Source organism: Hemicordylus capensis, chromosome 3 (genome assembly GCF_027244095.1).
Source record: "Hemicordylus capensis ecotype Gifberg chromosome 3, rHemCap1.1.pri, whole genome shotgun sequence".
NCBI classification, from domain to species: domain Eukaryota; kingdom Metazoa; phylum Chordata; class Lepidosauria; order Squamata; family Cordylidae; genus Hemicordylus; species Hemicordylus capensis.
The window spans coordinates 43,650,602-43,668,945 of NC_069659.1; the positions used below are offsets into that span (position 1 = coordinate 43,650,602).

At 40.8% G+C, this 18,344-nt stretch overlaps 1 protein-coding gene across 4 annotated transcripts in view; it reads right to left on the reverse strand.

Annotated features, from left to right (window-relative positions):
• The window catches only part of DCLK1 (doublecortin like kinase 1), a 399,204-nt gene that overhangs the window by 56,389 nt on the left and 324,471 nt on the right, over positions 1-18,344 (reverse strand). For all 4 annotated transcript variants that reach the window (XM_053305405.1, XM_053305407.1, XM_053305404.1 and 1 more), the window contains one exon: positions 7,162-7,308. In XM_053305405.1, coding sequence (XP_053161380.1) covers positions 7,162-7,308 — 147 coding nt within the window. The remainder of the gene's footprint in view (positions 1-7,161; positions 7,309-18,344) is intronic.

Below are 18,344 nucleotides of genomic sequence, written 5' to 3' on the forward strand. Positions count from 1 at the left end.
ATTTATAGGAAAAATAGAAACAGTACTTTTAATTCCAAGCAAGAACAGTGCAAGAGGACGCTTCTGACTTTCAGAGTACTGTGCTTATATCAGAACCTTAAGTACTGCTAAGCTCCTTAATGAAACCTATAACAGTAAATAGAGGGAGAAACAGTGAGGTCTTAAGAGAGATGATGTACACTGAGCTGGGAGGAATATGGCAGGTAATAACAATTTTAAAAACAGTTGTACAAAAATAGCTTGCTTATGGCTGCCAGGAACCAACAGAAGTTATGTCTATGCAAAATCAGAGCCATGGGGTATGGCTGTTGCCCTTTGCCATCACAGATTTGGTTTGGGTGCTCTAAGGTGCTCAGATCCCATAAGTAGTTCCCTCTCTTGAGAATGTCCCTTCTGACTTATCGTTGACTATATAAAACTGTCCCCCTGTCTTATAAGGCATCACTTGTACCACTATAGAAACAACAGAAGAGGAAACATCAACTGCACACTGAATGGTCTACATATTCAGAACACTCTTTTTCAGAACCATTGGTGAAGCAAAGCAACTTCCTAGGTTATCACAAAGTAACTAGATTTCACATTACCCTTGCTAAAGAGGCAAGGAGGCAACATGCCTGTGGTGGTTCTCATATATTTATTATTTATTTATTTACACAGAAAGGTGTTATTGACTGGTTTGTTTTATCCAGACATCAGGTCTTTCCTATTATTATTATTATTTCTTGTTTACACAGTCAGACAGGTGTTATTGACTGGTTTGTTTTATCCAGACATCGAGTCCTTCCCAAGGACCTGGGATGGCTGAATTTTATCATCAATATAGCAACAATGGCATCCTCGATTTCCAACATCTCCTCCACCTGTGCCTGAGCAACTTCTTCAATTGGTGATAATTCTTCTTCAATATCTTGAGCCTGTGTTGCTCTTTGCAGTTCTTCCAGCTCAACTTCTGTGAATACTTTATTTCTTATTATGAATCTTCTCTGGTCTGCTAGCCTTTGTTCTGTTATTTCTGTGTCTGGATGCTTCTCTTTCCAAATTTGGTACATTCTTTTTAAATAACCTCTTCTAGTTGGACTAGACTTGTAATAGCAGATCATTATTTCCTTGTTGGCATTTTTTGTATATTTTTTTCGGTTACGCGACGTTTCTTCCAGTAACTTTGCTGTCTCCAGCCCTGGTTGCTCAACTGAAGATCCTGAGTCCTGTTGCCCACTTGCCACCAGATGTCCAGGGACTATAGCATCTGGCACGGTCCTTGTTGACCCGGGTGACAACCGATCCGGTATAGATTTATTAAAGTTATGTCTCACCATATTGTTGATGGGAGTGGCACTCTTTGTCTGGCTCTTCTGGTGAGACCTATCCAGTATGGTTGGACCTCTGGCATAGCTCTCACCTTCATCAGAGCACACAAGCCCCACAACCACGCCAAGGTAGTACCTCACTGGGGGTTATTATTATTATTATTTCTTGTTTACGCAGTCAGACAGGTGTTATTGACTGGTTTGTTTTATCCAGACATCAAGTCCTTCCCAAGGACCTGGGATGGCTGAATTTTATTGTCAATTGTTATAGATATTGTCGCAGAATACAGGCTGTTCCCAGTAAAGCTGCTTTTTGTAATTGGCTGATGGTGATTTCTGTGGCCCCTATGGTGTTGAGGTGCTCTTCAAGGTCTTTTGGAACTGCACCCAGGGCACCAATTACCACTGGGATAATTTGGTCTTTTTCTGCCACAGCCTTTCCATTTCAATTTGTAGATCTTTGTATTTGGTGATTTTTTCTATTTCTTTTTCTTCTGTTCTGCTATCCCCTGGTATTGCTATGTCGATTATTTTGACTTGTTTTTCTTTCTTCTCGACTACAGTGATATCTGGTGTATTGTGTGGAAGATGTTTATCTGTTTGTAGTCAGAAGTCTCATAATATTTTTACATCTTCATTTTCTTCAACTTTTTCAATTTTATGCTCCCACCAATTTTTGGCTACAGGTAGCTTGTATTTTTTGCAGATGTTCCAGTGTATCATCCCTGCTACCTTGTCATGCCTTTCTTTGTAGTCAGTCTGTGCGATCTTCTTACAACAGCTGATCAGGTGGTCTACGGTTTCATCTGCTTCTTTACAAAGGCGGCACTTGCTGTTTGTTGTGGATTTTTCGAATTTTGCTCTTATTGCATTTGTTCTTAGTGCCTGTTCTTGTGCAGCCAGTATTAAACCCTCTGTTTCTTTCTTCAAGTTGCCATTCTTAAGCCATTGCCAGGTCTTGGTGATGTCTGATTTTCCACTTATATTGTGCAAATATTGACCATGCAGGGCCGTATTTCTCCATTTTTCTGCTCGGTTCTTGACTTGTTCTTTCTTGTAGGCCTGCTTTGTTTCATTGGTGTTGAATAGTTTCTCAGTATTGACCATTTGAAGTGCATCTTCTTCACTGTCCTTGATATATTCTTCAAGGCCTCTTTTCTCCTCCTCTACTGTTTGATGGACTTGCAGCATTCCTCTTCCACCTGAGCTGCGAGGGAGGTATAGCCTATCCACATCACTGCGGGGGTGCAGAGCATGATTGATGGTCATTATTTTCCTGGTCTTATGATCTAGCGTCTCTAGCTCTGCCTGGGTCCAGTCTATTATTCCTGCAGTGTATCTGATAACAGGTATAGCCCAGGTGTTTATTATTATTATTATTATTACATTTATATCCTGCTCTTCCTCCAAGGAGCCCAGAGCGGTGTACTACATACTTGAGTTTCTCTTTCACAACAACCCTGTGAAGTAGGTTAGGCTGAGAGAGAAGTGACTGGCCCAGAGTCACCCAGCTAGTTTCATGGCTGAATGGGGATTTGAACTCGGGTCTCCCCGGTCCTAGTCCAGCACTCTAACCACTATACCAAGCTGTTCCCACCATTGAGTTTGGACTTTAGCATTTTTCTAACTCTCCTGATGTACTAACTTCCAATTTTTCTTTTAACTTCAGTGTGTGCGATGTTATCAGCCTGGAGAATGCCCAAGTATTTGTAATGTTTTTTCTCTTCCAGGTTCTTGATGTTGCTTCTATTGGGTAGTACTATTCCTTCTTGTCTAGTCCAAACTCCATTGCTCTATTGCTACTGAATATACCAACAGTGTTTAGCAGTGATTCGATTTCTGACTGGGACTTTCCATACATCTTTAGAGCGTCCATATACAGCAGATGGTTGATTTTACTTGATGTTTTAGATGTTTGGTATCCAAGGCCTGTTTTGTTTCGTATTTGTGAAAGTGGGGTCATGGCGATTACAAACAACAGAGGGGATAGTGATTCCCCTTGGAAAATGCCTCTTCTAATGCTAACCTGTCCAAGTGTCTCACCATTGATTGTTAACTATGTACTCCACATGCTCATTGCCTTTTTAATAAATATCTGAATTCCATCATCATCATCATCATCATCATCATCATCATCATCATCATTTATTCAATTTCTATACCGCCCTTCCAAAAATGGCTCAGGGCAGTTTACACAAAGAAATAATAAATAAATAAGATGGATCCCTCTCCCCAAAGGGCTCACAATCTAAAATAAAGATCAGATAGACCGCAGCAACAGTCACTGGAGGTACTGTGCTGGGGGTGAATAGGGCCAATTACTCTCCCCCTGCTATGTAGCAGGGGGAGAGCAACTGTACCTGCTAATCTCTTTTTATTCTAGTGGCTGTTGCTGGCATCCCCCATGTGTTTCTTTTTAGATTATAAGCCCTTTGGAGACATCTTTTCCCTACTGAACGACTTTTAGATTTTTTGTTGCTTTTGAAAAGTGGTATTAAATAAATAGCAGTGCATCACTTGCTTTAGTGCCCTCACTCCTTTCCTTTGTATCATTATAGTCACATAATAATGAGCCAGAGTGGCATTTTTGGTAGAATTTTGGAGTTGAACCAGGGAGGCTTGCTCAGCAGGTCCCTCTTCAGCCATGGATTCAGTGGGTGACCTTGGACAAGTCACCATCTCTCAGCCTACTTCACAAGATTCTTGAGAGGATAACGTGTGGAGGGGAACCTGCTCATATATGATGAGATATTTGGACAAAGGTTGCATTAAACATAGAATTGTTCTTAAAAGGAAGGAAAGAATTGGGCCTATACATATATGACTGTATGGATGACTGGTTACGTGTGTATAAACTACCCTTCATGCTCTCCTGTCTCTCATCCTATATGCAAAATCTGTAAGCAGGACAATATTTTCCACCACTTTCCATATGTAGATATGATAAATAATATAGGTACGCATCCATTTTGTCCCTGTATAAAGTATCATAAATATATATTAGGGCAGCACCAAGAATACCTTTAAAATTTGGGGGACAGAAGGGCAGGTTTTGGGAGGCTTGAAATGTTTCTTAGAAAATCCCTTTTCCTGCTCTTTGCAGCAGCTGTTTCCCTACAGATCCAGTGCCATTTTTTTTTTGACTGTCCTGCTCTGAGTGACCTTAGCCATACATACATAAAACAATAACCCCGCAGCACCACAAAGCCAATTAATTTGATTATGTGACAAGGTCACAAAGCCAATTCAGGGTGAGGGCAGGAAGCATCAAGGAGAGAGAGTGCTACACATATTTTAGCTCTTATTCTCACTTCCTCAAAAATACCTGAAACAGGAAGCATGATTCACAGCAGGTGTGGGTGAAAATGTTTGCAAAGCACACACCTCATATTTCAGCTCAGCCTTAGCACATATCTCTAAAGCTATTACAACCATAGAAACTGCAGTAGAGGTCTGCCAATTCACATAATCACTTTTCTGCATGTTTCTTGTGCTGGTAGGTTTTTGGGAAGAGATTGAGTGGATACAACTTTTACATGTGTGAACTGGCTCTTAAATAGCTATCTAAAGCTATGATCCTATGAGAACATACTTGAAAGAAAGCCCATTTTAATCAGTGGGCCCTATTTCCATGTAATGTATTTAGGATTTGAATGATGGCTAGGCTAAAACTATCATACTTCAGACACTTTATGTGAAAACCCAGCTCCCTTGAGAAGTCTATAATGCTGGGAAAAGTTGAAGGAAAGAGGAGAAGAGGACGACCAGCAGCAAGGAGAATAGACTTGATTATGACAGCAATGAATGCAACACTGAGAGACCTTAAAGGCCAAGCTGAAGACAGATCGTACTGGATAGAATCTATCTAGGTGTTGCTAAGAGTTGACACCAACTTGATGGCACTCACTCACTCACTCAAACAATCAATCAAGGATGTTATCAAATATATCAGTTTGGTAGTTTTAAAGCTACCAAATTGATATTTAAAACTAGTATATGGACTGCCCCATTCAGTTTGCTTCGCACTTTCGTGCCAGCATTTGGAGTAAATAGCCAAAATAACCACATACCTGGATTTCTCAAAGTCTCAAACCAATATTGCTATTCATAGTTGCTCAGAAAACATAACTTCTCGGCATCATTGGTTTAAAACTGGTAGAAACAGCATGCACAAACACTTCCTGGAGTACTGCAGTCTTAATAGGAATGTAACTGTATTGACTCACAGTCATTGTCTAATTTTTATTCATTTATTTATTTTTACATTTATATTCCACTCTTCCTCCAAGGAGCCCAGAGCGGTTGTACAGCAGCACAGGACTTCTGGACCCGTTCTGGACTGCAAAATACATTTTAACAAAATGTACGGGGTGGGCAGCTCGTAATAGTTTAGAGTGACTTGGGCTGGGGAAAACAACCCAAGTTCTAAAAAGCTGCAGGCTACTGCTGTCAGACTCTAAGCAAGTTTGAATATAAAGGCATGGTAAGCATTTTCCCCATGAGACAATCTCTGGCATTCTAAGGAATAAGATTCTAATAAATCCTGACATGTGATTGCTATAGACTTATGCATGCAGGAGAGCACCAGTCAAGACTAGCATTAAGGTTTCATAGTTGCAAGAGTACATTGTTGAAAATATTTCTGTTTTAAATGTGTTTAAATATATTGTTTCTATAGGTTATTGTTTCAGAAATAAAACACTCTCTGATAAGACTGCCGCTACCAGACAGAGAAGATGAGCAAATACAAAGAACAGATTTGGGCGAAATCTTTTTTGCCATATTAGAGTCTTTTCCCCACCCCCCAGCACATTTCTTCTCAGCTGAGTTAATAATACCAATAAGGCAAAGTGTGTTGTCAAGTTGATGTTGACTCCTGGCAACCACAGAGCTGTGTGATTTTTCTTTGGTAGAATTCAGGAGTGGTTTACCATTGCCCCAACAGGCATCTCAAATAGGAGGAAAGCACTTTGAGGGAAGGTAAAAGGCAGGCACAGATATAGTTCAGTGTCTCTTACCTGTGTACACCTTTCACTGTTAAAAACTGGACACCCTCAACATAACTGGGTATAGACCCCCCCCAAAAAAACTGGGTAATGTAATTTTTTTATATAGACCCCAAAAATGCTCCATGAGGAGTTGCTCAGAGAGGAGAAAGAGCTCTCTGATGCCTGGGAGGCCAAACATTCCCTACTCTGTGCATTGGAACCAACACCTGGGGCTGCCTGGGAGGATTATCTGCCTGCTAATGGGCCACAGCTGGTCACCAGAATCCTTAGATGAATTGAGGCTGGGTTCCTGCCTCTCCCTGCCTCCTCTTTCAACCTATAAGAAGGGGAGGACAATGGGCGGCTCAAGTAAGTAAGTAAGTAAATAAGTAGCAGGAGACTCCCCCAAAGAGGAAGGCTTCTATGATGTCTAAGCTGCTGTAGGTCAGAGCTTTCGTGCCTCTTGGGCAGCCACTCATGGCCCTGCTTGGTGGGTTGCCGCAGGTCTGTGTGAGGACAAAAGAGAGACAGGGGCTTATTACAGCCAGACTTACTGTTAAGTAACATATATATGACCTGCTATATAGCTGCTATTGCTATATGACCTGACAACACAAGAGATATAAAGAGCAGACTGCCCTTCACGCAATTCAGGGAAACTCTTTGAGTCATAAACAGACTAGGAGAAGGTTATCTCTGAAAAGTGTTAAACGGTGTGTTAGGCAGCTTGGCAAATTCAGTAGCAGAATTCTCCAACAGCATTATCTTGGCCACACTGCAAATACCCAGTCCATGTATATGCTGTGTATTCTGAGGAACTATGTGAACATAAATCTCCAAAACACACTGAATGTTCTACTTACCAGTAGATTCTCAGGTTTGATATCCCTGTGAACAATGTTCAAGCTATGAAGATATTTGATGGCACTGGCCAGATTGTACAGCATTCCACTGGCATCCCGCTCTGTATATTTGTTTGTGGAGGTAATGGCATCGAAAAGGTCTCCTCCCTGAAATGAAGTAATTGTGACACGTTAACATCATCCCACTGTGCACAGTTAGGACTGTCAATGAGAGTCCACAAAAAATAAATGATGCAATTTTATTTGGGACTTCCAACTTAAAGAAAGATCTGAATCTGTGGTGGACATTCCATCTACCTATACAGGAGTGCAGTGAGCTGGTCTATACTAATAGTAGATAATGTGCTTAAACAGTTCTGGGTTGTACCACTTCAGATTGCAGGTGTAGGTGCTTCTCAGTAGTCAGCTAAAGAAAAGGTTGCTGCCACTTGAAAAGTGGCCAATTCACTTCTCCATACTGGGACATGATTATTGGTACAGTTTATAGAAGTTCAATATTCCAGCTCCCTTGAATTATCAGAAAAAAATATTAAAAGAATCTGAGCAAATCTCCTAAAAGCAGGAGGCTACTTTCTATTTAAGAATGGAAGTGTGTGTCATTTTCTCTATATTAAGGACATTCACATGACCAAAGCTTACCTGGCCTAGAAAGGGCTGGGGGGAAGACAGGAGACATCCTGCCTTCCCCCACATGATATACACCACTTGGGCATTCCAGCACCCTGTGTCCACATGACCAGCACGCGAAAGCTTTGAGAGCAGCAAGGGAGTGGGGGGAAAGCAGGCTGCAGCCTCCTACATCCCACAATGCATTGAGCAAAAAGCATAGTGCATTAGATTTCTCCTCCCCACTCTAGTCACCCAGGCAGCCACACAGCCAGGGCGTGGGCTGGATTTCCCCACCTGGCTCTAGTCGCCTGAGCAGCCACATGACCAGGGACTGTGCGCCCTTCAACTTCAGTAAACGTCCAGGGAGAAAACCCGGGCTACCTGGCAGGACAGCGCCAGGATTGGGCCCAATCCCAGCGTTCTACATGAGCAGTCCTATACAAGCAGGGTAGTGCTGTGCAAACCTAGGTAGGGTTTCCCTGGTGAACAGCCCCATTTTCAATTGTCTGTACAGAGACTGATGTGTTTAGATCTTTTCTGCTTCTGCAGTTCTTGAAAAATATTAGTTCAAAGCTACCCATTTCCATTTGTAATACTAGGGACAGAGGCAAACATCCTGACTAGGTTTACTAGAAGTAAAAGTAAAGCATTCCGACAAGTCGATTTCGACTCCTAGCGCCCACAGGGCCCTGTGGTTGTCTTTGGTAGAATGCAGGAGCGGTTTACCATTGCCATCTCCTGCCCAGTATGAGATGCTGCCTTTCAGCATGTTCCTATATTGCTGCTACCCAATATAGTACCAGAAGGAATCTGAACCAGCAACCTTCTGCATAATGAAATTTGGTGTCTTTTAGAATATCTTCTGAATAGCACTATTGAGTAATTTAATCAAGATGTCAGCCACAGTGGTGTTTTTGGGGTGGGGGGTGGGGGGTGTTTTTAAAATTTATTTAATAAGACAATAAATAAGCATGAATAGTAAAACTGATAAATAAGGACATCTATTAACCATCCTTCCAGATATGTAAATAATTATATGGAGGAGAATGACTAAAATTATCTTGATTTGTGAACAGAATAAAATCTGACCATATCATGAAAAAATCATTAGAATTAGCTTGAATCGCTCGAAGACGAATAATATTGGTCAGTTTTTCAAGATATGGCAACATGCCACATAGACTGATACCAAGATGTCAGAGACATGGTTTTATGCTTTCAGTATTGTGCAATGGATAATTTAGCTGCAGTTAACATAAAAACTATAAGATCCTTAGACAATAATGCCAAATTAACTCCCGAAAATACATTTAATAGAACCAACTCTGGTCTCATATCTACCCTCTGTTGTGTAATTTTACCCATTTCTAAAAACACCTCCATCCAAAAGCAGAAAATACTGGGACAAGACCACCATAGATGGAAGCCAGCGTGGTGTAGTGGTTAGAGTGCTGGACTAGGACCAGGGAGACCCGAGTTCAAGTCCCCATTCAGCCATGATACTAGCTGGGTGACTCTGGGCCAGTCACTTCTCTCTCGGCCTAACCTATTTCACAGGGTTGTTGTGAAAAGAGAAACTTAAGTATGTAATACACTGCTCTGGGCTCCTTGGAGAAAGAGTGGGATTTAAATGTAATAATAATAATACTAATAATACTAATAATAAAGATCGCACAGACTGACTACAGACAAAGGCATGACAAGGTAGCAGGGATGATACACTTGAACATCTGCAAAAAATACAAGCTACCTGTAGCCAAACATTGGTGGGACCATCAAATTGAAAAAGTGGTAGAAAATGAAGATGTAAAAATATTATGGGACTTCCGACTACAAACAGACAAACATCTGCCACACAATACACCAGATATAACTGTAGTCGAGAAGAAAGAAAAACAAGTCAAAATAATCGACATAGCAATACCAGGGGATAGCAGAATAGAAGAAAAAGAAATAGAAAAAATCACCAAATACAAAGATCTACAAATTGAAATGGAAAGGCTGTGGCAGAAAAAGACCAAAATAATCCCAGTGGTAATTGGCGCCCTGGGTGCAGTTCCAAAAGACCTTGAAGAGCACCTCAACACCATAGGGGCCACAGAAATCACCATCAGCCAATTACAAAAAGCAGCTTTACTGGGAACAGCCCATATTCTGCGACGATATCTATAACAATTGACAATAAAATTCAGCCATCCCAGGTCCTTGGGAAGGACTTGATGTCTGGATAAAACAAACCAGTCAATAACACCTGTCTGACTGTGTAAACAAGAAATAATAATAATAAGTATGTTCCCCTATTTCCACAGCCATTCCAGCATAGCAAGGACAAACTCTTATTAATGTGGGATAATCTAGAAGGGGTCAAATACCACCTGTGAAAGAGCTTTTAAAAGTTCTCTCTAATTCGGGAAGAGGTAGAAAACACCAGCTTCCATTTCAGTATTCCATTCCATTGTGAGTTTCTAATAGTTTGTTGTAGGTCATTTTCCCAGGCCAACTTAAGGCCAATTAATGGATCAGATGTTTGCACTATTAGAATCTCGTATAATCTAGAAATAAATCCCTTAGAAACTTCTGAAGCCTTTAATATTAATTCCTCAAACATAGTCAAATTCCTATTAGCCTGCTTAACTATATCAGGATGTAAAATAAAGGACTGAAACTGAAGGAAATTTAACCAAGATTAATACTTATTCATAAACTTATCCCGAATTGGTTCTAAATCAATTGGCTTATCAAAATAATAAAAATCCTTTAATCTATTTGCAACACCTCCAAAGACACCAAGTAATTGAGAGGGTGAGTCTAAAGCTGGAAATTTAGGATTACTACAAATGGATAACAAGGGGGAATATTTCCCATCGTTTGCTGGAAATAGTGGAAGTACCCGCTCCCTGCGCGTCCGCCACAACATGTGACGTGCGACGCAATGTGTGATGTGTATGGCAGATGCACGCGCAGTGGCGGGCACATGCACGGTGGGTTCTTCCGCTATTTCCAGCCAACGACGGGGGCAGGGGCGGCAGGGAGGAATGCTGCTGCCCCCAAAACTTTGTAGAAAAACGGAGTGGCGGTGGGGGGAAAGCGGTGGGAGGGGTAAGTACAACACACACACCCTTAATGCAAGACCCACCTTGGCCCCGAACTGCACCTCTGCAGTTCCATGCACATCCCTATTTGTAATGCCTGGACCTATTTGAACCAAATTTGGTACTGTTATAGGGAAACCTCAACAGCATAGTTTGTGATGATTTCATCCACCCCAATTCAATATGGTAGACACATGATCAATTGATGAGCAAGTGGAACTTGTGAACTGCCTGATTTGAACCAAATTTGCTACAGCTGTAGGGACACATAAGGACACTTCAATGGTGTAGTTTGTGACTATGTCACCTACCCCCATTGAAGGTGATGGAAAAGTGAACATTTGAGGTGGAAGTGGGAACAGATTTGAACCAAATTTAGTACAGTTGTAGGGACACACAGGAATACTTAAACAGTGTGGTTTGTGATGATGTCATCCACCCCAATTCAAGATGGTGGAAGTGTGAACATTTGAGGTGCAAGTGGGCTAACTTGTGAAACACCTAATCAATTTTAACCAAATTGGATACAGTTTTAGGGACACACAGGAATACTTAAACAGTATGATTTGTGATGATGCCATCCATCCCAGTTCAAGTTGGCGGATGTGTGAATGTTTGAGGTGCAATTGGGCTAATGTGAACTCCCTAACTGATTTGAATCAAACTGGGTACAGTTATAGGGACACCTCAACAACATAGTTTGTGATGAGGTAATCCATCCCAATTCAAGATGGCAGATCCGTGAACATTTGTAGCTGAGGTGGGCTAACTTGTGAAGATGGTAATTATAAATTAAGATTATAATTAAAGGAAAGTAGGAAGATTAGTTCTTACTAGAATGTCTTGTTTTCTCTTTCTGGTTAGCAGCTGCTGCTCACCATCTCTCCTCCCCACCTCCAGAATACTACAAGTGGCATTGTTGGGGAAGGATCATGGTTGGCTAGCTAGAAGACCAGTAGCTGGCCTAGAAGATCATGGTCAGGAGCTAGCTAGAAGACCAGTAGCTGGCCTAATGAGAAAGAAATAAACCCATGTTTATCACCATAGTAAAGCAAGGTGTCCATACAGATAGGATGAGGCTTGCCAGAAATCACCTTAACAAGAGCCTCCCTCAAACCTGGAGCTGACTCTTCACTAGAATAGATTTGGTTGGTCAAACAACAGGCCTATCTAGTCTAGCTGTTTCCAGAAATTGCTAACCAGCTGCCTCAGGAAAATGCCTCTTTCCACTACAAATCTTCATTTTTATACCAGTTTTCTGTAGTTTCTTCAAAGAAACTTGGGAATTGTAGTTTGGTGAGAATGTTGAGAATTCCTTTTTATGCAGTCATTAGCACCCTCACAGAACTACAGTTCCCAGAATTGTTTGGGGAGAGGGAATTCAGTTTAAATGTATCATGAAGAAACACCCTTGGGAATGAAAGACTTCATTTTATGGAGATATTATCTAGGTAAAATGGAATCTTGTTACATTTTAATTATTCTGCCATGGCTGTACTAGTTTTATGTTTCTTTTATGCATGTTTTACATGTCCTGTATGTCCTGTTTTTCCTAATTTATTTCAGTCATGGCTTAAACATTTTCTTAATTTTGTCTCTGGATTATTTCAGGAGCTCAGATGTTCAAAAAGAACCTTCTGCCTCTTGGAAAACATGGTAATCTTGTATATACAGAGGTGTGTTTTGAACAAGAGTTTGGATAGCTGCCTGCAGTAAAATAAGAAAGGTGCCCATAGATATCAGTTATCTTCCTCTCTGTGGAGCCTTAGGAATTACTTTGTGCTGGGGTCATAAATAAGGGAGTTGAATGGTGGCAGCTTATACAAGGAAAATACGTTTTCACATCTGCACTTTAGGTAAAAGGGGGTTCTTTTTAAAAAATAGATCTAGTACTGGAAGGTAGGGTTGTTAGACCATTTGCTTGTTAGACAAGGCTCTTGAATTTTCCTTTTTATTTGTTTTTTAAAGCTGACTTAAATCTACACTAAATGCAAATTTTAACCAAGTGTTTTCACCTCAATAATGTGTTCTATAACTTTTTGGTTTGAGCTTTTTAATGGGATTTATGAGAGAGGTATCTTCAAATAAGGTACATCTGGTCATCTTAAGATAAATTACTGGGTATCCTATAAGCTCACCAGCAGCACCCAACTCTCAGGGACATATTTTTTAAGAGGCATGAATGGCTCTATAGGGAAAGAAGGAATCTCCAAAAGTTGCATTTTCCCTCCATGTACAAGCAGAACTCTTCATCTGGAAAGTGGCCACAGCCTTTTTCATGGTCTTGTAAACAAACAAGAACACTTTTTTCTATACAGAAATAATGCTGAGCAGATCTGTTAAATGAGTGAAAAATAGTTAAATGATAGAATAAAACTACCATTATTGAACTATCAGCATTTTGGAAGGACTATAGCTTAGTGGCAGAGCATAGACTTTGCTCCTGGAGAGGATCACACAGAAAGGTTGGGAAGTCTTTGGATAGCCATTATCAGCTGGAGTAGACACCAGCAAAATGGACCAATGGTTGGACTAAATTTATTTATTATGTTTCCATATCACCCTATCCAAAGGCCCTGGGTGATATACACCAAGCATATGAGTGGTGTACAAATAGAATATAACCATATATATTTTTTAAAAATGAGACTACCAGCATACTAAAAATGAATGTGTTTAATTAATTAAAATGTATTGGTTATTAGGCCTGGATATATTGGATATCAGAACAATATTGGCAATACTGGATATATTTGGAAACTGAACTGAAATAGGGAAGCCTATGTTGGATTACTGAACTGAAATAGGGAAGCCTATGTCAGATTGGATTTATCAGAAATGAAACCAAATTATTAGTAAAAATATTGGGAAAATATCAGAGAATTTAAAGACAAAATGGTGGCAGAAAATTAAATTGGCATCTGGAACTTTCAGCAATTTGAGCATTTCCCCCCTCAAATTGCCATCTGCAACCTTCCTATTTGCCTGTCTGCTTGCCTGCCTGTAGGCCCAGCCATGCAGTTTAAACATTTTGTTTAGGAGACATTTAATTTGTTTATCAGCAAGCTGTAGATTCTCAGATGTTACATCACTTCCCTTGCGATTCTTGTATGTTATATAACTTTTCTGCTGCAATTCTCTGATGTATTATTATTATTATTTATTCTATTTCTATACTGCCCTTCCAAATATGGCTCAGGGCAGTTTACACAGAGAAATAATAAATAAATAAGATGGCTCCCTGTCCCCAAAGGGCTCACATTCTAAAAAGGAACATAAGACACACACCAGCAACAGTCACTGGAGGTACTGTGCTGGGGGTGAATAGGGCCAGTTACTCTCCCCCTGCTAAATAAAGAGAATCACCACATTAAAAGGTGCCTCTTTGCCAAGTTAGCAGGGGCTGAGTACAATTTCCAGATAAATTATAAACATTAATTAAAAACCAATGGATGGACAGACTCTATGTATTAAATTAAATACATAGAATCCTGCCATCCTCCACTATGTGTGTGCCAAATTTCAGAGCTCTCTGCCCAGCCATATTTTCCATCAACTTTTTAAAATTTACCCATAGACTTCTATAGGGATTTTAACCAATTTTTAAAATTGGATTTCTGATCAGAAATCCGATGATGATACCAATAACAATAATTTAAAGGGCCCAAAGACCTGATACTGATACCTATCAGATCAGATAGGATCTGATATTTTTGATAGTGCACAGATCTATTGGTTAGCAGTCTTGGTGGAAAGTTTAGCAAGCTTTGTCTCATAAGTAATGATGAGCAAACATACCTCATTGGAATTATGGGAGGAGAGCTGTTTTATGGTAGCAAGCATAAATTGTCTCCTTTGCTAAGCAGGGTCCACCCTGGTTTGCATTTGAATGGGAGAATGTATGTGTCAAATATTCCCCTTAAGGGATGGGGCCAACCTGAGAAGAGCATATGCATGTTCGCATGCAGAAGGTTTCAAGTTCCCTCCCTAGCATCACCAGATAAGGCTGAGAGAGACTCCTGCCTGTAACCTTGGAGAAGCCGCTGCCATGAATAATTGTGGTGTTGTCAAGTCCTAACAAGAGTCTACCATCAACACTAACAACGGCCTACCATCCCTGGAAATTTTATCCCATTCATATATATATATATATATATATATATATATATATATATATATATATATATAGGTGGTTTGCCAATATTTCCTGTGGGACAATGCATCAATCAATTCAAACCTGGATGCATTTGTAGCAGAAGAACAATACAATAATTCTGTTGTGGTGTTTTTGGTTGATCCATTCCTTGACCCAGGCCAGCTTTTGAATGGGATTTGTATTCCAGTCCTGAGATAGAGGCGGGGCTAACAAACAGCCAGCAGCAAGAGCACGGAAGGCAGACTGCACTTGCCTTTCTGTACGTAGTATCTATTTCATTAAACTGTTAATATTCCTGGTTCAACTCTACTGCCTTGTCCTTGCATACAACCAGGGGCATGCCTAGGTAACTTTGGTGCCTGGACCTGAAGGGCTTCAGAGGGCCCCACCACCACCACAGTGAACCCCCCACCACGCGGCTGCCCTCAAAAAATATCTTTTAAAGCAAACCTCTGTCCGGGGGGGGTGCGTCCTGCCGCTCCTTTTCATTTTTGCTGCCACCACGTGAGAGGCCGGTGGGTGATCCAAGCAGGCCTCCCATGGACTTGCAACGTTCGATACTACCACTGCACAGGCGTGTTCAAGGCCCAGAGAGATGGTCCCACCAGCCTCTGCGCCAGCCACCACAGGGGAGGCTGAGGCCTGCTCAGCTCATCCCCACCCCCTGGCTGTGCACATGGAGGTGGCAAAAATGACAAGGAGTGGGGCAGCGACAGAGTGGTAGGAGACCTCCCCTAGACATTTGGGGTCCTCCCATCCTGTACTCAGGAGGCCATGGACTGGGGCCCCAAGGTCTGGGCGTAAGAGTGCCTCTGCATACCACAAATCTTTCCCTTGGATTCTACACTTGCGAATTGGGTTCTATCCTGTATTTGATCTGTGCACAGCCCTGCTACCAATTATACACAATCCTATACATGTTTTCTCAGAAGTTAGTCCTACTGTGTTCAGCTGTGTTTACAGCCAGACAGAAACTGCAATCTTCGCCTACTGCTATTCCCCTCTCCATTTCCCCTTACAAAATCAGAGGGCATTGTCATTCTATTATTTTATTGTCCTAATTATATTATTACTTTCATTAATTTTTAATTAATTAATGGTCATTACATTTAAACCATTATATGCATGTATATCCTGTCCATTCTCCAAGTAGCTTCATGGTTGTGATGATGGCTTTTCTCTGCCCCCTCCCCCCACTATTGGTTATAGTTTAGACTTTTAAGCATTCCAGGAGAACATTTCCATTTCTCTAACTGTAATTAAAGGATTAAAATAAGTAACAATTGAGCATGCTCCATCAAAACAAAACCCGCCAGAATGTGTCTCTGCTTAGTCATTCCAGGCACACTATGCAGGTATAATTAACTGCATTAATTATAAAAACTGTAAGAATTCCAGAGCATTGGGGCCAGAGTTCTTAATACAAATGGGAATTTCAAGCAGTGTAGATTTGCATACCAAACTGGATATTTATGAGTTTCAGTGGCATTACTGCTAGTGATGGGTTCTTCAGCAAGACACTTATACAAAAAGTGAACACACTTTAAATAGGTTTGTGGAAAAGAAGGCCAGGAACCTCATTCCTGTTGTTAGCAGGATATTAGAAACCATCACGTCTTTCCACTCTAGTCTTAAATAAACCAAACTCAATGGTAAGTTAGCAAAGACACAGAGACTGCTGTGACACCTGATGCCCACAGTTCTTTTTCAGTCTTCCTTTATGTAGGTAATTATATTCAGAACCACGGATGAACATTCTGTTCAAACACACAAAAGTCCGAAAGAAAGTTTCAAAGAAAAATGTCAAAGGAAATGCTAAAGGGCCAAGTCTGAACTTTAATCAAATGTAATTAAAGTTTCCAGTAATGACATTACATTTTCCAATTAAAAGGAATAAGACTATCATGCATGTCTTCAGCAACCAAATCTGACTGGGAAAATCTGACTAGTTTATATACAGTCTAAAGTGAAAAAAGGAAAAAGGTTAAGGGGACCACAATAACAAAACAAATGAAGTCAAGCTAGATCAGAAGAAAAAAAGATTAAATAAACATAAACCAGATTATTATGATATAAAACAGCTTATGATGATACATTCCTCCCCTCCATCTTAAAAAAATATTTGTGCTTCTTTTCCTGAAAATGAGTGTCAAAAATGGAAAGGGATGTGCATGTCCTGAAGGTAATTTAAAGAGTATTTGTTTATATATTCCAAGGTGAAGGTGTTGGGGTTTTGTTTTTTTGAAGTGTCCCAGTGACAATGCTGCCATCAATAATTCAGAATTTTGCATAGGTCTGCTCAAATTAAAAAATCCTAGGTGTTTTCCCTGAAAGCATTCTGCATTTCACTGGGCCCCCAGAAAACTGAGGACTGGAGATAGGATTGTGATTTCATAAAAGAGACTTGGTGAGCATTTGTGACACTTCCACAAAATGTGGCAGAGACCTCTGGGCAAAGCACTGATTTGGGAAATTGTGGGATTGGCCTACAGACTACAGATTTGCCAGCACAATAAGTCAGCTGGTCATTGAGAAAAGCCTAAGATGTTTAAACTGTTCAGTTACCCCCTGCCCTACTCCCTCCAGAACCCCAAATATAATGCCACTTTATTCATCCAGCACCATTTCCCAGCACTGCCCCACAAGGAAGGGAGACAGGTAAAAGGGAGAGAGGCATGTCCCAAAAACAGTAGCCAAATTGTATACCAAAACTCCCAGAAAATAGAAAGCTCTCATGGAGGAATCCAGCCTAATAGCAGCCTTTTGGCATCTTGCACTCCAACAAAGGAGATGGTCACTCTTCAGATAGTTTTCATTCTTCTGCTTATCTGCTCCTATTTGGCATCCTGCTTCCCCTCCCTAGGCAGGCATGCCTGCTACAGCACCTTGTCCTGCAGGCTTTACCTGGGTTTCCCTCATCCCTGTTGATTCCCTCTGGCTCTCAGGGACAAAGTACACAAGACACAAGAGTTCTATTACTGGATATTCTGTCATATTTATTTTTATTTAAAAGCAAATGTGGGACCTCCCATTTTGATTAAAGGAGTAGTTATGTGGGGGGCGACTAATACCAATTAGATTTTGTGGACAACCCTTTAACATGACAGTTCTTCAAGTCTACGCCCCAGCAACTGATGCAGAAGAAGAGGAAGTTGATGAGTTTTATGCTCAAGTCCAGTCTGAAATTGACAGAACATGCAAGCAAGATGTGCTGGTGGTGGTTGGAGACTAGAATGCCAAAGCTGGAAAAGGTAAGGAGGAAAGCACAGTCAGCCTATATGGCCTAAGAAACAGAAACGAAGCAGAACGACTTATTAGTTTCTGCC